The 20,456-nt window shown below is 49.3% G+C and overlaps 1 protein-coding gene across 4 annotated transcripts in view; it reads right to left on the minus strand.

Annotated features, from left to right (window-relative positions):
• Positions 1-20,456, minus strand: part of NOL4L (nucleolar protein 4 like) — a 96,111-nt gene continuing 75,655 nt past the window's right edge. For all 4 annotated transcript variants that reach the window (XM_050918282.1, XM_050918285.1, XM_050918284.1 and 1 more), the window contains 6 exons: positions 9,680-9,948; positions 7,312-7,497; positions 7,033-7,224; positions 6,467-6,589; positions 5,487-5,688; positions 1-1,943 (listed from right to left, as the gene is read on the minus strand). In XM_050918282.1, coding sequence (XP_050774239.1) covers positions 1,744-1,943; positions 5,487-5,688; positions 6,467-6,589; positions 7,033-7,224; positions 7,312-7,497; positions 9,680-9,948 — 1,172 coding nt within the window. In that variant the 3' untranslated portion in view covers positions 1-1,743. The remainder of the gene's footprint in view (positions 1,944-5,486; positions 5,689-6,466; positions 6,590-7,032; positions 7,225-7,311; positions 7,498-9,679; positions 9,949-20,456) is intronic.

The raw sequence follows: 20,456 nt of genomic DNA on the forward strand, positions 1-20,456 counted from the left end.
TTTAAAATGATCAAAATTATTTTAATATTCACGTCTATCTGGTGCTGCTGCTTGTGGTCCTTGCCCTAGAAAGGAGGACAGGAGAAGAATTCTGCCAGCACTGACAAGGGAGAGGGTGAGAATTCTTCTCACCGATTCTTAGGCAGCAATTATCTGCTGCTTTTTATGGCTACAGACTATGTTGCATTGCTTGGCCCTGCTCAGCATCTTGATGCCTGAGCAAAGTCCCTGGTTTTAGCAGCACTGGTAGTAGGTATTGCACTGAGCAAAGGGAAGTGCATTGGTTTTGGTTTTTGAGAGGGTGGGAGTTGGGGAGAAACAGCAATGGTAATCAGGCCAATTTTTTCCCCCACGCTTTAGGAATTGTGAACTTTTCCCAGGACTGTTACTGGGGGGATGAGGAGGGCGCCTGGGCCCTGGGGAGAATTTTCACCCTTTCTGCTGCTGAGAGTCTCCTAATTTTCCTTTTGAGTAGGAATGAACTGCTTGTTTCACTGAAGTAGTTTACTTTTCTCCCTAAACGTCTGCGCTAGTCTTTATTATTCACGTGTGTTTCTCTAAACAGTTCTCTTGCTGCTGCCCTCAGCGCTAGTTTCACATATACTTGTGAAGACAGCCTGGGATTCCTCATTGAGGAGAGGTCAGACATCATCCATTGCCACAGTGAGCTGCTGTCCATCAGCAGTGCATGTCCTTCCTTCTCTTCTGAACAAAAAAGGGAGCCAGCTTGGGGCAGCTGTCCATCTGCTGGCTTAGTTTTGACTCCTCAGTGTTATCTACTTGTCTGCTCCCCAGTCTTAGATGCACATCATAATCATCCACATTATGGGGTGAACTGTTCAGAACCCCTGTGAGTCCTGGAAAAAGCCCACAATGAAGTGCGAGGTAGAATATGGATGGTGAATATGTGACAGTGGTTCTCAGATATTTTCTGTTTTGCTCTGCACTGAGCTAAATGAGTGTGAAAGGTCCTTCCAGTTGGAGGTCTACTGAGCTTGCTGAGTCTCTGCAGGAGATATTGGCCCTATTGCTGCTGCTATAGGACTGCTTAGCATAAAGGTCTAACAAGACACTCTTTCCTCATTGTTCAGCTTCTGCCTAAGCTTGCTGGAGGCCGAGCAGCCTAGAAGTTCTAGGACTAAATGGGAAACTTGCACCCTGTGGAAAGGGGTCTCTCCCAGGTGTAGCTGCTCAGCCATTAGTAGTGTAGTGATCCTGGAATGTGTTATTTCACAGGAATAAATTCCTCCTGATCAGACGGACACAAAACTGGCAATCTGTACAAACTCAAAAGAAACCATTTTCAGAAAAATAAATTACTAAGGGGAGAGGAGGGTCCATTTCTCAATAAATATGCAATTCTGCTCACCTAAGACCTTGAAAGGTAATTATCTGGGGATGTGATTCTAACGTTGGGGTCCACAAAGGTTATTCTAAATACATCTGCAGCCCCAAGCCTCCCTTCCACCCTAAAAAATTCCCCCACCCATCCAAGCTGTAGGTTTGCCTTCTGCTCAGCTAGGCGCACCTGTGTTGAGAGAGTCAAAAATGTGTCCTTGTGCCCCAAGTCCCAGGTGCTCGGAGTGTGAAAGAAAACAGTTCTGGATTCCACCTTTTAAAAACTAAATGTACCAGCTACTGGGTGGGAGGACGATGGTTAGTCCTGAGCAGGATACCAGTGGGAGCCTATTTCCAAAGGGTGTAAATTGTCTTCTGCCACAGGAGCTACACAGACATCAGGAGTCAGTTCTGCTGTAAAATGAGGTTTTCCAGTTCATCTGCAGACCGAAGAAGAAAAGCCGCTGACTCTCGGTAGCCGGCAATCAATTGCCGCACTGCACTGATCTCTGTGGGGCTGAGCTGAGCAGTTGGCATCCCCCTGCTGGTGCTGTTAGAAGGGGCTGTACTTGAGGCCCCACCTTTCATGCTGAGATCAGTAGGACCTGCAAGTGAAAAGTAAGAGGGAGGTTCAGGAAAAGACACTGGCACAGTTGCTGCCCCAAAGTGGCACATCAAATTCACAGGAGAAAATTCCAACAGCACCTGCTGTTTTGATTCACAGCCCCTTGTACAACACTCTGCATCTTACATTATGTATGTAGTTTTAAGCCCTACAGAACAGACTGTCAAGCTGTAGGCACACTGCTGCTCTGTCACAGAGACACTGCCATGGTTCTGTTCTCCTTAACAAAGTGTGTGTATCTATGTATTTTGTAAACATACTATATCAAGTCAGACTAACCCTCTGCTCTGCTAGGAGTTAGATCAGCCACAAGTCAGACACATCTGTTTTAACACTGTAATAAAACAGGCAAGTAGGGAGAGGTTTTGCACCTATAGTACAAAAATATATTCATTGCAGTTTGTCAAGGGCTAGAATCGCAATGAAACACTTGGGAGCTTGGCTTAATTAGCACAAAATTTAAAGGGTCAGTCAACTGAGAGCAAATATTGTACCGACAGTTGTTTCAACTGATTCCTCAGAGTACTGAAACCTAAGGATTAGAGGAAACAATGTTCTTGTTTTCTGGTTCTTCTCTGCATTTGATAGCATGTTGCATGGAGTGGTGTGATGGTCAGTTGTGTAATTTTCATGCTCCTGGCATAGGTTCTGGAACTAGGAGCGCTGGGGGTGCTGCCACACCCCCATCTTGAAGTAGTTTCCATCAAATACAGGGTTTAGTTTGGTTCAATGGCTCTCAGCACCCCCACTATACACATTGTTCCAGCACCCCTGGTTCTAGCAGGGGCTCCCAAGCATACTCTGCAAGGGGTGTTTCCCAGTGACAAAAATGGAAGGAGAGGTAGCCTCGAGCATGTTTGGGGCTGCTGCGCTTTGGCCCATCCAAAAACCTCTTCAACACGTAATGTGAAGCACAGTGGGGAAGGGCGGTGGATATTAGAGCGCTGATACTGGGAGGGAGGGAGGAGGCTGGATGTAATGAGAGAAGGAAATGGAAGAACCGGAGCTAACTTTGTGATTGTGAGTCTGAGTGATGGGGAGGGATGGAGCTGTCAGTGATGGAGGAGGAGGGTTAGGACAAGTTGGGCTTTTCGCTGTGTTCAGACTGAGGAAGTGTTGGGACATGCAGGAAGAGAGAGCAGAGATGGGGAGGCTGTGAGGCTAGGCGGGGGCAGATTGAGAGCCATCAGCACAATGGCAATAAGGGACACCGGGAGCAGGTGAGGTCACCCAGAAGGTAAGTGGCAGGGAGAAGGGAGAGTAAGTGAGGGTAACGAGGAGGAAAGGGTCCGCAAAGAGGCAACACTAAAGCAGCAATCAGCGAAGCAGGAGTAGAACAAGCAGTGGACAGTTGGGAGCTCAAAGGAGCAGAGGCTTGCGGAGAAGTGGACAGTCAAAGACAGCAGAGGTCATGGAGGAATCTGGAAAGATGACCATTAGCACTGAGGAGGGGAGTGGGGTTAGCGACTTGAGGGGAATTTTAGTGGAGAGGGAAAGGCAACAGGCACCTGAGAAGGGAGCTGCACTGGGAGCAGAAAGCCTGCCCAAGAAGAGGAAGGAACTGGGGTAACAGGGAAGTGGGTACGCTGGGGAAAACGGCTTGCTTCTGTGCAGAGTGATTGATAAGAGATGGAGCTGCAGCACAAACTCCAGGGACTCGGGGGCGGGGGAACAGAATTGTGCAGACTTCATTCAAATGGGTGAAAAAGGGACATGGATGGTGATGAGGGAAGGAATTATGAGAGGATCTGGCAGGAGCTCTCTTGGCTTTAAAGGAATTGGCAAGAGCCTGGGCAGAGGAGGGTTTGGAATGTGGAAAGAAGCAGGATTTCAGCTTTGTGCTTCCTGTGCATGCCTGAAATAGGCCTGGTTGATCAATTTTGGGGTGAGGTGTAATGAGAACAGCTGTGTGGCTGGGTAGCGCCTCAAGGAAAACTGCACAGTGGAAACTGCCACCTGTAGAGGAAGGCAGTGGAAGCTAAGGAATCTTGCTTCTCCTCCTACACTGGGAGCCCAGGAGTGCGTGTGGTAGTCTAGAAAGAAAGTGTAACATCCTCTACTCTAGCTGCAAGGATTAGGGCTCAGCAGCTGGAGACTAGGGTGGGATCTTTACTCCGGGTTAAGAAGCATTAGGAAGGGATGATAACAGTTAATCCCAGACAGGCATCTTTCAGGACTCCAGAAATCACATCCTTTCAAGTCCTTACTCCAGGCAGATAGGGAGGGGCAGGGGGCAAGGCCCCAGGAAAGGCACTGGGCGAGGGGCCCAATGGCAAAGATTGCTGAGGGAAATGTCTCAGGGAGGAAAGAAGTCTTGTGCTATCGGTGGCGTGCTAATGGAGGTGGGCAGGGTCAGTCGCATATACAGTTCTCAAGGGGTTCTTAGAAGAACCCAGATAGATCCAGAAGTAAAAGCTCTGTTCCTCTCTGCACACCACTCCTGGCCAGGCTCTCCAATCAGGGTTTCCACGCATGCACCCGGGGGTGAGGCTATGGAAGCAGGTCCTGTGATTGCCTGACAGGTCTGGCTAGAGGGCTCCAGCCACTACTGCTCAGGAGTGGCACAAGAACAGTCCCAAGCGGCTATTGCTGAGATGTGTGAGACCTGACACAAGATCACCTGATTCCATGCTTTACAGAGGCTTCTGGTCAGGGCGTGTCTATGCCAGGGAGGGCTGGCCCTCGGTTTGGTCCTGTGGTCAGGTGCTGCCCCAGCCTGGACTAGTCATTTTGTTTACCAGATCATTCACTGTCACATTATTCAGTCTGATCAGGCTTGTTCTCTCCCTCTCCCCACACCTTGCAACGCAGACCTGCTCCACTGTCCCCCAGACCTCCCATCCAGCGCTCCCTTTCACTGCTGTTCTCTTTGCCTGGCCTCCTCCATGCTGACACTCCTGCCAGCAAGAGGATTATTATATATTATCTTGTAGATTGTGGCAGCGCCCACAGCATGCTCAGTGCTTTCCTAACTCACAGGCAGACACGACCCCCGGCCCAAAGAGCCTCCTATAAAAAGGCACATGAAGGGTTGGGGCAGGGTTGTCTCACACCAGCAAGGCAATCAGGGTGGTGACAGGTGCCCGCCTTGGTTAATTATTAATAGGTGGTACCTGTGGGCTTTTTTTTAAGTTAAACTAAATTCCCTTCCCCCACAGTTCAGCCCTTGTCTTTCTCCTGTTCTGCCGTCCAACCTTAGTCAGCTAGTTTGCTGTGGGAGTAGGGAGTTCTCAGGAGCGGTTTAGTGGTGGGGAGGGGGTGGCTCTGCATGCCAGAGGAAGGAGGCTGGGGCGAGCCACTCGCACTGTCAGTGCTTGGAAAGCAGGAGCAGCCTCAGCCTCCCCTCAATCAGCGCTTTCTAGCTGCAGAGCAGGAAGAGCAGTTAGGAACCACAAGCCCCCTGCTTGTATTCTACAGCACACTCATCTCAAGCATTCTTCAAACCCCATCTGAATGGAGATAAAGGGATAGAGGAGACCCAATTCTGTGTCACTCCCAAGTGCTGTGCCTCCTCCCTTCTTACCGTTACTGTGGTTCCCTGTTTGCAGTGAAGTGGGTGGCTGCAGGCTGCCTCCAAGGGTCCCATAGCCACGGTAACTGTAGTTCAAACTTCCGTTGACGTAGACCGGATCCTGGGAGTAAGATGAAGCTGGCAGTGAATAGGAAGAGTGCGTGATGGCTGTGGAATCTCTGGAGTGCTGCTTATCCAAGGCGATCGGCTCATCCTACAGCAAGGAACACAAACCGATTTATTCCAGTGAGGAGTCTTTCCTGCTCTTCACTTCCAGTGGAAGGGCTGCACCAAGCAGTCAGCTTTTCTACACTCTGATTGCCTGGAATGACCTGTAGGGCCAGCCCACACCAGTATCCTGGCATCCCAGCCAATCAGAGCACAGAAAGAGCAAGGATGGCTTCAAACCTAGTTACATATACGCGAAGCTCCCAGGTTCCACAGCTTTCCCAGAAAATTGTGAGGAAGGTGTTTAAATATACACAGCCAAAGCATCCCTGACCCTTTCCCCTGGGCAGAGCAGGCATGCAGAGCTGCTACTCTCTGCTTGTGTTAGGAATGAACTGCTGCTCACACATCCTCGTCAGTTAAAGGAAGGATACCTCACCCACCTCCTGCACAACAGTGCCTCCAGAAAGGAAATATCCCTCTGCTGCTGCTTTCCTTGTCCCTGTCCTCATCTCTCTCTCCAGTGTGGGCTCTCTGAGCCTCCCCTGCACATACTCACTACCATATCAATTGTTTCTTCCTGTTCTCCAGACTGTCTACCCCCGTGACATCTTCCTCTACCACATGCATGCATGTCGTGGGCTTTCCCTTTCTAGGCAAACCTAAGCAGACCAAACTTGCACGGCTTGAAGCAGGTATTGTGCTCACCCTCAGTGAACAATATCTCTGACCTGGTCTGTCAATTCTGGCTCATCTTCTGCCCCTGACTGGGGACAGAGCAGATGAAATTGTGCTGAGCGTGCAGAGGATTACAGGGATTGTACCTGGGATGTCTGATATATCTCCAGTCGCATTCTCTTGGCTGCTTTCCGTGTTTCACTCTCGCATGCAGCTGCGAGGATATTTTCTGCCATGGCTGAGGTCAGATGTGGTGGGGTGGGTCTGGTCTGTGGAGACATACAACCAGTTAGGTCATCTTTGGAGAAACATGAACACTGATGGAAACAATCATTACATTTGCCAGGAGCATGGCAAGAGCACAGAATACTCTCATGCTCTTAAAAGTTAATATTTAAAATCAAAATATTTGAGGCCTCAACTTTTTAACCCTCCAGTGCTTGCATCTGTTTCTCCATCTGCCAGTGTTAGTCTCTCTCTGCCATGCACACCCTTCGGGTGGCAGAGAACATGTAGTGACTTTTCAAAAAAATTAGCATTGAAAGCAGGGTCACAGACAATATCCAGAATGGATTGTGATCTAATCTCTCTTCCACACAGCTGGAAGGAGGACACGTCTGCAGGCACAAGGGAGGCCTTTCGAGCAGGAGGAATGTGAGGAAGGGAGAGCGGTAGGGCAACAAGGGCATGGAAGGCAGGGGAAGCTGCTCACCATCTCCATGCCGTTCTTCTTCATACGGCGGCAGGATTTGAGGTAAGTGCGAATACGTTTGCGAGCTCTCTCCTGGAACTCAGGGAACTGTCGGCTGCAGGACTCAATGATCGCCTGGATTTTCTCTTTGGGCTGCTTAGAGATGGGAACCATTCGGTCCAGATTCTCATCCACAAAAAGGCGCACAAACATCTGCAAAGAGAATGGAGAGTGGTTGGGGAGACAAGACGCAGGAGAGACTTGGGACTGCTGGACCCACTCTGCCCTAGTTACTCTTACATTGAAGGCCTTTAACCGCTCTGGATCCATCCCCTCTGAGTCATTTATCTTATCGTTATCCTCGTGGTCGTCATGGTCGTCGTCATCTTCATCTGCTGTGGGCGCTCTGCCAATGGTCAGGTCCTCCGGACAGCCACTGACCTCGGTCTTGATGGAGTCATAACTGCCAGAACTGTATGGAGGGGACTGAGAGAGAGCAGGGGGAGTCATGAGCACCTAGACCTCAACTCACCCTCCGGTCTCTGCCAAAGGCCAGGGGCCTGATTTCAGACAGGACAAGGAATGGGGGAAGCAGAAGCCCTTTGTCTTTGCCAGTTAGCTCTGGCTCCTGTGCTCCTTTTGCAGCTCTATCTGAAACAAAGCTTTCTCCCTGACCACATAGCCGATCCTGCTATGAAACTGAATCCTTTATGACATCACAATCTGCTCCCCTGGAAATGATGAAGCTGCCACAGATTCAGCATTAGGGTCATTGCACTGCAGGATCACACAAGAGGAGCAGATGGGCCAGGAGAGAATATTAGCAAAAGAGAAACTCAGGCAAACTGATAAATAAGAGCATCGGAAGATGGAAGCAGCAAAGAGGCCAAGTCCCATGCTGCCACTCCATGTTTAAAGGGTGCGTGTGCAGTGCTTCCATTACAATCCGTGATGAATTACACTGGGGCCAACAGGCCATAAACAGTACAGGGATATGTCCTCTAGAAAAACCTGTGATTGGGTTGTGAGACCTCTCCTCTTTCTCCTGTCAGGGAGAGGAATGGCATATGGGAGCCCTGTGGCTAAAGTCAGGGATTAGGACTCTGCAGCCCTAGATTCAATTCTCACCCTGCTACAGATGTTGCCTGTGTGATTTTGGCCAGGTCACTTAGAGCCAGATTTTCCAAGGTACCGAGGTGCTTAAAGATGAAGATTGCACCACATCCCATTTTCAAAATGGCCAAAGGAGATTAGGCACCTCTCCCCCATTTACATTTTCAAAGGACTGAAGGAGCAGTGGCACCTAGTCGGCTTTTGGGCCTTTTGAAAATCCCACAGAGCCACTGTCTGCATCTTTAAGCACCTAAATACTCTGTCAATCTGGTCCTTTGTGTCTCCAGCCTAGTTTCCCACCTGTAGAATGGGGATGATTGAGAGGCGTTCCTTATAGGCCCTTCATCACCGTAGTGCAGATAGAGCAGGCCAAAGTCCATAACACAAAAGAGGAAAGATTCAAGCAATCTGTCCTAGCCCACAGCTCTGTCAAGATTGGTGGATGCTCTGGACTTGTTACTTCAGTCACAGGCAGAGCTGCTATTGGGGACAAGGCTTATGCATGTGTGCACCAGGTGCTGTCTTCTGAAAGTTTTGTCACTGTTTTGACATTTATAGAGACTGATGGTGTAACACACGTGCGCGCACACACAGAGCTTCACTGTGTTCACAGTAACGCTCAGCCAGTTATTCCCGGGAGTGCTATCAGCCCCACTTGTGAACCTGTTCCTACAACAGCAGAGAATCACTCACTCCACCAGGCGGTATGCACAATGTGTACTCTGCCACCCAAACTTAGTTTTAAGAAGCTGGTTTCTGGGAGAGGGGGTTGCTGAGGCATTACAGGTGGCTGATCCCGGATTTATGGTTCTGCAGCAAGATTGGGAGATCCACCATAGCAGAGAGCATGTCTGCTGAGATCTCCTAGGAAGACGCATCTGTTATGGCTAGGGTGTGTTGGGAGAGGAGGCTGGGGGAATGACTTTCACATGGAATGCCTAAGGGGAATTTCTTCTGTGAAACTGAACTGAAAGAGCTGGGGCTGAGATGAAAGGGAGGGAGATGCTTCTGTCTCGACTGAAGAGTGTTAAAAGCCCATTACACAGTAATGTCTTTATAGGCAATGAGAAAATAAACCTGCTCAGCAGCAGGGTCTTTGTGGAGCAGGCTGGGGGCAGGGCTGTGGCTACATGCCAGGGTTCCTGGTATAATACTTCCTCTCTCCTTACCTCTGCTAACCACACTCTCTCTAGTTGGGCCTTGTTTTTACCAACAGCAAGAGCCCCAAGCCTGGAGCAAGGCCAGTCACAGCCGCTCTCTAGCAGTTCCTCAGAACGAGCAGAGCACAGCTAGACAGCTTTCCCCTTCCTCCCTAGAAGGGAATGCATTCAGCTCCCTGAGCAGACTCCACCCCTCCCAACCGGCCCCCAGGCTGAGCCCTCCTCTCTCAGCTCCATGAATAGGAGCAAAGTCCTCTGCTGCCCTCGGACATCTCATGTGCAGTTGCCTCCATTTTACTATCTGGCTGTGGCAGGCTGTAAATGAGACCGTGCATTTTGCCCCTGTTATGCTGTCTGTGCACCCCCCGAAGCCCCACAGGCCTGGCCAGACCAACCTCAGCTGTAGTCTTTGCTGTGTACTTCACCCGGCTCCGCAGCCCATCGGCACAGCTGTCTGACTGGTAGGAAGGAGTGACATGGGCAGGCGGGAGCTTGTCACACAGGTTGATGGGCTGGTCCTCGGCTGAAGCAGTGAAGTCCATGGGAGCAGCAGGTCCATTCCCATTCATTTCTGGGAAGGTGCTGTCTCCCTGCGTGCTGCTGGAGGTGGAAGGGTTCAGGGTGGAGGAGCCGTTCCCACTGCAGCTCTCTGATGAGGAATCATCTGCAATGAGAGAGACATTATCTCAGATCCCTGAGACCCCTTCCCTTAAAGCACCCATCAGCCCTAGACCCCTTGGGCACCTGCAGACAAGCCAGGAGAGCAGCTTCTGTGCCCTCCCAAAAGGCAGAGGCCTCCTGCTCAGAACCTGCGTGGGCTCCAGCTGTTTTCCAGACAGCCAGTGGGCACACTGGGTGAGAGAGAAATGAATTGTTTGACCTCAGCTCTGCTGAACCTGGGTTCCCAGAATCCCATGTGCCTGGTTTGCACACCAGTCAGCATGGGCACTGCCAGGAACAGATACTTATAAAACATAGGCCTACGCTCCAGGCCAATACACAGAGGCATGATCGCCCTGCTGCACGACGGATGGCAGCTTACGAGATCAGAACAGTCCTGCTCCTGGGAGGCAGCTTGACCGTGTCAAGTCCAGCCATTTACAAAGCCCCTTGCCGCTGGGGGCTCTCCTGCTGAACAATCCCAGAAGTGAAAGAATAGCCAACATCTTCCCTTCCCTCCCACGCCCCCATGGGAAGGGTAGTCCCTTCCTTACTCACTCCACTGAAGTCAATGGGAGTTTTACTTGCAGGGGATTGTGGAATTTCCATTTTACCAACGCGGTAGGAAAGGGGCTCTTCCCCTCCCTGTGCTTGCTCTCTGGCTTTAGGCTATTTGAGAAGTGATGTCCTCACCCATCTCATCCCCGCCCCCCAAGTTTCCCAGGTACTGCCCACTGCAGAGAGATTTCAGAGTCAGTAATGACCCCAGAGGACAGACCTCACTGGGCCTTATGGCAGAAATGCACATTAGCGCAGAATGGAAGAAGCTTTTATGGGACCTAGGGGAGCCTGTTGCTAAAAACGCAGGCACCCATCCCATCCCAGGCACTTCTCGCATATGTCCTGTTGTAGCAATGGCGTCTGCAGACAGAACTCCTGCCTCTTCCTCTGCACGAAGCCCACAGATGTAGGGACACAGACTGACTGACCCCCACCTCTCTCCTGGGTACCATCCCTCTCCTATCTGTCTCTGTATCGCTGTGGTATCGGAGCACCTGAATGCAGACTCCAGGTCTGTGCGTCACAAAGAAACGCCATCCATTCGTCCTCCATGCACAATCTAACTCGCTTCCCACTGCAGCTCCTGCCCACTTCTCCCAGAGCTCCCTCCAATTCACAGTCGCAGCTCACTCCTTTGACCTTCTCTCCTCAGCTCGCTGACACATACTGTCTTTCCCTGCACCTTCGTTATACAGACCAGCCAGCTCCCCATGTCACAGGCACAGACACCAACCCCCTGCCTTCCACCCTGTGCCTGTACAGTTCTCTCCCGGCTTCTCTGCATGCTTTCTTATGCATGTCTCTGCTCCCAGCCACAGTGCCCTGTACATGCTTCCCAGTCTCCTCCCTAGCCACATGCCTCTGCATGTCTTGGACACAAGCTACTCCTTTATCACTTATCCCCTTCCTTTCATGGACATGGACTGTGTCTTACACGTACACACACGCTCCTCATTTACACACACAGCTCCCCACACCATCGGTATGTGGCATTAGTGCTGCTCTTGAAAACAGTTTGATCTTGCGCAGAAATAGCTTTCCTCTCCTGCGCACACCTCCTAGGCAAAGCAGCAGGAAGAGCCTGGCTCTAGAATGCCCAGGAGCCAGTCTCCTGGGTCAGATGTCACATTTTTAAACTCTGCTCTATTTCCCCTTCCCCTCCCCGCTGCAGTAAATCCTTTATTTCATTAGGTGCCTTGGAGAGGGAACGGGAGCTGCTTCCTGTGTAACTCTGAGCTGTGCTTCAAACAAAGAAGCTGCACCGACTGACAAGCAGATGGCGGTCCCTGGCTTCCTGTTCCCTGTATCCTCGCTCATGCAGCAGGACAATAGGGGTCAGACTGCAAGAGAACATATGGGATTCTAGCGCATGTGCAGTGAATCCAAAGGGGTGTGTGAAAGGAGGGGGGAAGGAAGGTGTTCTAGTTGCTGCTATCAGTCTCCGTCCCTCTCCTCCCCCCTCTTGGCTCTACAGGGAAGCTTTAATGAGTGAACTTTCCTGTGACCCCTGTGGAGGCTGCAGCAGCAAGGACTTTGTATCCCTTAGAATAAACAGACTCAAGTACAATTGCATCTGAATGAAGCCCAAGGCGCCAAGTGGGACTTGGAATCACAGCAATGTAGGGCTGGAAGGGACCTCGAGAAGTCATCTCATCCAGACCCCTGCACTGAGGCAGGACCAAGTAAACCTACACCACTGGCTTTCAACGTTTCCAGACTCTTGTACCCCTTTCCGGAGGCTGATTTATCTTGCGCAGCCCTTGCTTAAAAACGACTTGCTTCAGACAAAAATATAAAAGGGTCACAGTGCACTAGTACTGAAAAAGTGCTGACACTCTCCCTGTTACCACATAATTATAAAATAAATCAATTGGAATATAAATACTGTACTTACATTTCAGTGTATAATAGACAGAGCCACATAAACAACTAATTGTATGAAATTTTAGTTTGTTCTGACTTCGCTAGTGCTTTTTCCGTAGCCTGTTGTAAAACTAGGCAAATCTCCAGATGCAGTGCTGTATCCTCTGGAAGACCCCTGCGTCCCCCTGGGGGTGCATGTACCCTGGGTTGAGAACCACTGACCTAGACCATCCCTGATGTGTGTCCAGACTGCCCTTAGCTGTTGGTACCAGCTGTTCTATGAAATCCTTTTACTTACTTGTGCACCAACTTCTAAATCGTTCCCTTCTTCTTTCCTCCTCCTCCCAAAACTGCCTGGTTTGTACCAGCCACCAGACTCTTGCCCCTGCCCTTCTGTCACACAGTTGTTCTGATCCACTTATTTGTCTGAGTGATGACCAGAGCTGACCTAATCCTCAGTGTGGTATTTAAGTTCCACTGTGTGTCTCCGTCCTCCACGGGCTGCAGTCTTAAGTTTGCTGTTACTGAAAGGGGCACAATTGAGCTGGAATATGTGGAATGCTGGGCTGTGTCCAGACAGGACTGGGAGCTAATGGGTGGGATTTGGCTGAGGAATGTGTCCGAGGCAGGAGAAGCTGGTGCACCACTGAAGCATAGATACAGGTGGAAGAGTGTGCTTCCCCAGAGCATCCTCTACCTGTGCCTGTGTGCTCCTTGCCTGGGCATCTATGTATGCTCGTATGTGCACTGTGCTTCAGTATGAGTTCTCTGTGGTCTGTTCATGCTGTGCATCTGCATGTGCTCAGTCCAATGTACTCCTTGCTAGTGAATGTTCAGCCTCCCTGTAGGTATGCTTCCTGGGCCAGTGTTAAAGCTGTCCGTCTGCACACATAGCATGCCCTGGGCCTGTGTGGATGTTGTGGGGGCAGAAGCCCCTTGTTTATTCAGCCATGGCCACGAGGCAGTAGCACAGAAATCAGGCGGTTTGCTCTTGGGGAGCTGGGAAGGGCTGGGGATCTCTTCCCCCCCTCTGCCTGGCTGATAGTTTGAGACCTGGCCCTCCCCCTGCTCTGCTTCTTCCGTGCTAGACAAGACTACCAGAGGGAGGCTGTGGCCTTATCCAGTGATGCCTCTCAGAAGGATTAAAAAGAATTATTCTGTACGCAGAGGCACGAGCCACATGACAGGCCCTGCTGTAAGCCTGGGCATCGCCACAGCAACAGAGCTGTTCCTCTCAGGGTGGCCAATCACAGATCTCCCTCTAGGCCAATGGCAGAAAATCTCAGCTGCCTTGGGACCTCTCCTGGCTGATCTTTTTCTCCCTAGCTTAGAGGCAGCCCCTCGCCCCAGGCTGCAGCTGGGCTTGCTGGCTGTGCTCAGCCTACCTGCCCTCCTTTGTGCAGAGACCAGGCCTAGCTGAGAGCTCACGCTCTCTGCACCATGACTGCACAGCTGGCAAAAAGCACAGACCCAACCGTTGCTACTTGCAGTGGGGTGGAGAAGGCCTGGTTTCCAGGATCTCTGCTGCCTACAAACCCCACAGCACTTGGAGTGGTAGTTAGCATTATTCTGCCCGAGGAATAATTTGAGAACATGTTACAAAGGTGTCAAAACTCATACTGAGGCAGATGCATTGCAGCCTTTCTCCTTGCATGCCTGTATCCATACCAGCCTCCATCTCAAGGCTGGACTTACTCTGCTGATGGTCAGCCTTCCATGGATGCCCACTCTCCTCCCAGCCACCTTGTTGGCAGAATGCCCAGTGTCCCCCCCCCATGAGCCCACAATTCCCATCCATGTCAAAATCCATCAGAACCTCCACTGCCCAGCTACTCAAACACCTCAGCACCGAATTCCCACTGCTGCCTACAACCAAAGGATAAGGTCTAAGAGGCCATCTCTAGGTCAGCTGTCCATACCAAGTACCCTCCTAGAGAATAAAGTTTTGAACCCACCTTTCCCAGGGTCTTGCACTTGCTTTTGCACACCACTTCAGGCATACAGAAGATGCACAGTAGCTGAAGAATAAATTTATATCCAACTCTGATATAACAATCTTGGGTTTGTTACAGACAAAAAATATGAAGTAACAGAAGGGTAGCCATGTTAATCTGGATCTGTAAAAGCAGCAAAAGAGTCCTGTGGCACCTTATAGAATAACAGACGTTTTGGAGCATGAGCTTTCGTGGGTGAATACCCACTTCACTAGATGCATGTAGTGGAAATCTCCAGGAGCAGAAATGTCTGTTAGTCTATAAGGTGCCACAGGACTCTTTGCTGCTTTTAAAAAATATGAAGGACATTCTAGAAAACTTATCAACCTGTACATACGTAATAAAATGCAATGGCAGTCTGAAACAAATGCCCAGTAGCTACTGCGGGGAGAACGTATTTGATTTCAATCTAGAATGAATGAAAGTACTCACCAAAGAAATCTGCAAGCAAATTAGCCACAGTTTATACATTTTTATAGGCTGTGCTGCTCACAGCACCTCTCTATATTAACAGTGTCCAGTTCATTCCAACAGGAACAAGATACTCTAAGGAAGTCATGGAGAAACTGTTTCAAATACAGATGTAGACGTCTTTGGATCAGGATAAGAAGAGCTTTAGCAAACTTGTGAATGCTGAACTTCACTGAAATCCTGGCTTCCTGCTGCTCAGGACCTACGCTTGAGGTTCTCTCAATAATTCTCACCAACACAGGTCAGTCAGCAAGACTGACCTGCCTTACACTGTAAATGACAAAGCACTGAGCAAGGAGTCCCTAAGGCCTGAGTGATGAATATGGAGGTCTTGTGAACAAAAGCAAGGGGCTCTGCTGGCAGTTACAAGTGAAGAGTTCTCTAACCAGAGCATGAATGATACCTAGTGGGCTGGAATACAGCAACAGGACTCCCTGAGTTAGAGCACATTGAACACAAAGATTTCACCAGTGCCAGCCCATCACGCTGTCACCATGATCCTGTACTAAGAGCAGCACAGCAGGACTGAGCATCAGTGAAATGTAAGTAGCTGTTCAAAGACTGAGCTGCCCCACGGCAAGGGGCTTGAGGTACCATTTAGCCTTTTATCCTGCTCATAAACCAATCTCAATTTTGTTATTTGTAACCATTTGCCAGATCATTTGGCTGGGAAAATTCCAGCCCTGTGGGGTTCTTTGCTTCAACCAAGCTATTTTGTGTTGCGATTGGTCACCTTGTTCACACGGGCCTGTTGCTGCTCTCTGACTGGATAACCAATCTTTTTTAAACAGGAGAATAGCTGGTAGTGAGGGATTCGCTGCCAGTTTGAATTCTCAGACAAGGAACTGTTAGTGTTAAAAAGTGTGAAACTTTGGGGATTTGTGCATGTTTCCACAAACAGTTGGCGAGTGCCCGAACACATACAAACACCAAACAGTACAACCCTGTGAACAGCAGGGGAGCAAAACCAGGCTATGCAGCCATGAATATGTTAATTATCCCAACAGCATGAGCCTCGTGAGCTCTCTGCTCTCGGCTGGAGTTTGGCTAAGTGAGAAGCCCCTCTAATGAGGATAATTGGAAGCCCCCACGCACCCCGATGCCCTAATTGAGGCAGATGGAACTGTAAAAACAATGTAACTTTTAACTGTTCTGATCTTTCATTCAGAAAACAAAATATTTAAACTTCACATGTAATCTTTGGCAGCTGGGATTCCGCTGGCAGAAGTTCTGATGCCGAGAGACACTGAAACCCGTGAACTGGAATTTAACAGGTCCAGGTTGGCAATGGAGGCCTGAAACAAGACTGAAAATTGAAGGAGTCTTATGAATTCAGGCTTGTGCAGAAAACCAGCCTGCACAGACATTTGCGCAGGCCTTGTTCTAACGTGCTCTAGACAGGAGCATTGTTCTCTGGTGCAGGGCACATGTTTGGCTGCAAAGTCAAAGCTCCCTCCGCCATAATTATGAGCATCCACTGTGTGGCTTTTGGAGCAAGGAAGCTGACAGCAGCATCTCCAATCTCTCTTCAGCTTCACCAATCCTAGAAAAGCGTCAAGGGAGGGACAGACAAATGGCTCGTGGCTCTTCAGGAAGGCTCGAGTGGGGGGGATCGGTCATTTACTAAATACATTAATCAGGGCTCAGCATTTTCATTTGGAGGAGGCGCCTGGATTATCCTTGATTTCTGTGATGCTGGATTTGCAGAGATCAGGAAGGGAAGGGGAGATTTCCAACACCTGCTCCCTGTGCAGTTTTATGGCCAGGAAGTGGTTGGGTTTAACGTCTATTTTAACGTAGGGTAATGTGCTGCCGTCCAAAGAGGGAATTACAGATGAAAGGGGCAAATTGTTCCTCCGCCTGTCACATCTCCAGCATGGAGACAAAACCCTCTTTTGACTCGGAAAACAGTGAGCTTATGTAAGAGCCAGCAGCCCACGGGAACCTCCCAGCAATACAACACCACCACTCAGTCACAGTTCTGTGACAGCCCACCAATTGTCACCCAGGACTTTGAAGGACTCTAGAATAATTGACCAACTGCTGTGCAGGACTTTCAAGGGCTCTGCCATCCTCCACCAGTCAACACGCAGGACTTTCGATGGCTTCGTGATTATCTACCAGAATTAGAAGCAGTTTGGGTCAGTACCACCAGCTCCTGCTCTCACAGGATCACACATGATCCTGTGATATAATAAGCCAACTGCCCATCTGGAGTCTCCGTGTCGAGGCCGTTGCCTCTGACACAGATTCTCCCCTTCACTAGAAAAGGAAACACAGTTTCCACATTGAAATGTCACCAGCACAGTTCAAAACTTTACATCTAGCTTTAAAACGACTGTCAAAACTGTTCAAAGCATCCCACCGACATTTCACTGTAACAACAGCCGGGAAGATGAAAATGCCATAAATTATTCACTCACAAAAGAGATGAGGAGGGGAAAGAGGAGAGGCTGCAAAGGAGAGAGACTCAATACAAAGTAGAGAGACAGAGTGAGAATGGGGGGCCTCATGCAGGGCCATTGCTGGGAGGGAGACCAACATTAATTAAAGGCAAATGAGCAGCCTTGAAGGACTCCTCCTCACCCAGTGCCCAGGAACCTGTGAACTCCAGAGGAGGGGCCAACCAGTGCCAATCTGCTTCGTTCCAGCCCCAGCTCCCACTAACAGGGAGGGACAAACACCCATTACCAGGAAGCCCATCTTCTCTAGTGCCTGCCTGGCTGATTTCTTTTAAGATGCTTAAAAAAAATGTTCATGGGAGCAGAGCAAATGAGGCTGGCCAATATCCAGTGAAGGTGTTCTATTTCCTGTCTTTCTTCGTTAATGCAAACCTCGTGATACCCAGACAAAGTGTCCATCCTCCACCCCGTCAGCGTCTTCAGTGAGCCAGACATCTGGTAATGCTGGACACAGTGTGTGTCGACTGAGAAGGGAGTGCTGTTTGCTCTCTCCTGTACTGTGTAGGAAAGGTGTCTCCTCGTGCTATCTCCCAGCCCATCTTCTCCCTCTCTCCCTCCCTGCCACTGTTATGGCATGAGGCCAGCTTTGCTGTACAGGCAGAGGGTGGGGCTGACTAGGGTCTGTGAGGGATGGAAGTTTTCCCATTTGCCTACGGAAGCCAAAGCCCAGAAGCCAACACAGCAGAACAGCAGCATCTCGACAAGCAGTCTCCTTGGCCTGGCCTTCCTCTTCCTACTGCGATGGCTTGTGCGATCCCCTCACACTCCATACTGTGGCCCTCCCAGCACTATGCTTCCCTTGCCAGCCACTGTGCAGCCAAGTTTTGCCCTTAGGTCTTTTATTAAGAGAGATTTTCTCTTTTCTTTTCCAACAGGTTTTTGGCTTGGTTTGTTCTAAAAAAGAGTCTACGTCTGTGTCTGGGAAATGAGAGTAGGGCTCTAGGATGGGGCAAGAGTTAGGAACAGGAGACCAAGGCTTTAGTCACTTAGTTGCTGGCAAGCCGATTCAAACCCAGCCAACAGGGATGTAAAGTGGTTACTGTCTGAGAGCCAGTCGTGGCAAATGCATTTGGTGGGTCTAAGCACAGTTCCTAGTTGGCAGATGTACATCTACACAACTGACACCAGCTGCTCCCCTCATTGGCTGTCAAGGGCTGAATGGACTATGGAGACACAGCTGCCCTCTCAACCCCCAGGTGGGTACTTCTTGGGTGAGGGGGAGTCATATAGGCTGGGTGGCATAGGAAACACTTGCCAGGCTGGAGCCTGTGTTGTGGTTAAATCACGGACTTCTGTAGCTGGTGAATTTGGTCAATAAAACCCAAAATAACTAAACTAAACAGTAACAGGGAAAGGGGTGAAACTTGCCATCAATTAGCTGGCTTCATCTGCATCCCTGCTTAGGCACTGGGAGGGCAATTTATGGAAAGCTCTGCTTGATTTACATGCAGAAAGAGTTACCATCTGGCAGAAGATGTTTTTAGTTAGAAGCAAAGGCAGATACAAGCCAGGCAGGAAGGAAAGCCTGGACAGAGCGCGTGCACAGGCTAGCAAGGATGTTTCGGAAGCAGCTTTGGATTTCCCAAACCTGCAGGAGCAAGAGAAAAGAGAAGCTGAGCAAAGATGTCTGTGACTAGTCTGGAAAGGTCCTAGGAAAGAGAACAGCTGCCCTGAGAAGCAAGAGGAAGACCAAGGACAGGGTAGGCCCACTGCTCAGTGAGGAGGGAGAAACAGTAACAGGAAACTTGGAAATGGCAGAGATGCTTAATGATTTCTTTGTTTCGGTCTTCACTGAGAAGTCTGAAGGAATGTCTAACATAGTGAATGCTTATGGGAAGGGGGTAGGTTTAGAAGATAAAATAAAAAAAAAGCAAGTTAAAAATCACTTAGAAAAGTTAGATGCCTGCAAGTCACCAGGGCCTGATGAAATGCATCCTAGAATACTCAAGGAGTTAATAGAGGAGGTATCTGAGCCTCTAGCTATTATCTAGGGAAAGTCATGGGAGATGGGAGAGATTCCAGAAGACTGGAAAAGGGCAAATATAGTGCCCATCTATAAAAAGTGAAATAAAAACAACCCAGGAAACTACAGACCAGTTAGTTTAACTTCTGTGCCAGGGAAGATAATGGAGCAAGTAATTAAAGAAATCATCTGCAAACACTTGGAAGGTGGTAAGGTGATAGGGAATAGCCAGCATGGATTTGTAAAGCACAATTCATGTCAAACCAATCTGATAGCTTTCTTTGTTAGGATAACGAGCCTTGTGGATAAGGGAGAAGCGGTGGATGTGGTATACCTAGACTTTAGTAAAGCATTTGATATGGTCTCGCATGATATCCTTATTGATAAACTAGGCAAATACAATTTAGATGAGGCTACTATAAGGTGGGTGCATAACTGGCTGGATAACCGTACTCAGAGAGTAGTTATTAATGGCTCCCAATCCTCCTGGAAAGGTATAACAAGTGGGGTTCCGCAGGGGTCTGTTTTGGGACCGGCTCTGTTCAATATCTTCATCAACAACTTAGATGTTGGCATACAAAATACGCTTATTAAGTTTGCAGACGATACCAAACTGGGAGGGATTGCAACTGCTTTGGAGGACAGGGTCAAAATTCAAAATGACCTGGACAAATTGGAGAAATGGTCTGAGGTAAACCGGATGAAGTTCAATAAAGACAAATGCAAAGTGCTCCACCTAGGAAGGAACAATCAGTTTCACATATACAGAATGGGAAGAGACTGTCTAGGAAGGAGTATGGCAGAAAGAGATCTAGGGGTCATAGTGGACCACAAGCTAAATATGAGTCAACAGTGTGATACTGTTGCAAAAAAAGCAAACATGATTCTGGGATGCATTAACAGGTGTGTTGTAAACAAGACACGAGGAGTCATTCTTCCGCTCTACTCTGCGCTGGTTAGGCCTCAACTGGAGTATTGTGTCCAGTTCTGGGCACTGCATTTCAAGAAAGATGTGGAGAAATTGGAGAGGGTCCAGAGAAGAGCAACAAGAATGATTAAAAGTCTTGAGAACATGACCTATGAAGGAAGGCTGAAAGAATTGGGTTTGTTTAGTTTGGAAAAGAGAAGACTGAGAGGGGACATGATAGCAGTTTTCAGGTATCTAAAAGGGTGCCATCAGGAGGAGAGAGAAAACTTG

This window comes from Gopherus flavomarginatus, chromosome 11 (assembly GCF_025201925.1).
Source record: "Gopherus flavomarginatus isolate rGopFla2 chromosome 11, rGopFla2.mat.asm, whole genome shotgun sequence".
NCBI lineage: Eukaryota > Metazoa > Chordata > Testudines > Testudinidae > Gopherus > Gopherus flavomarginatus.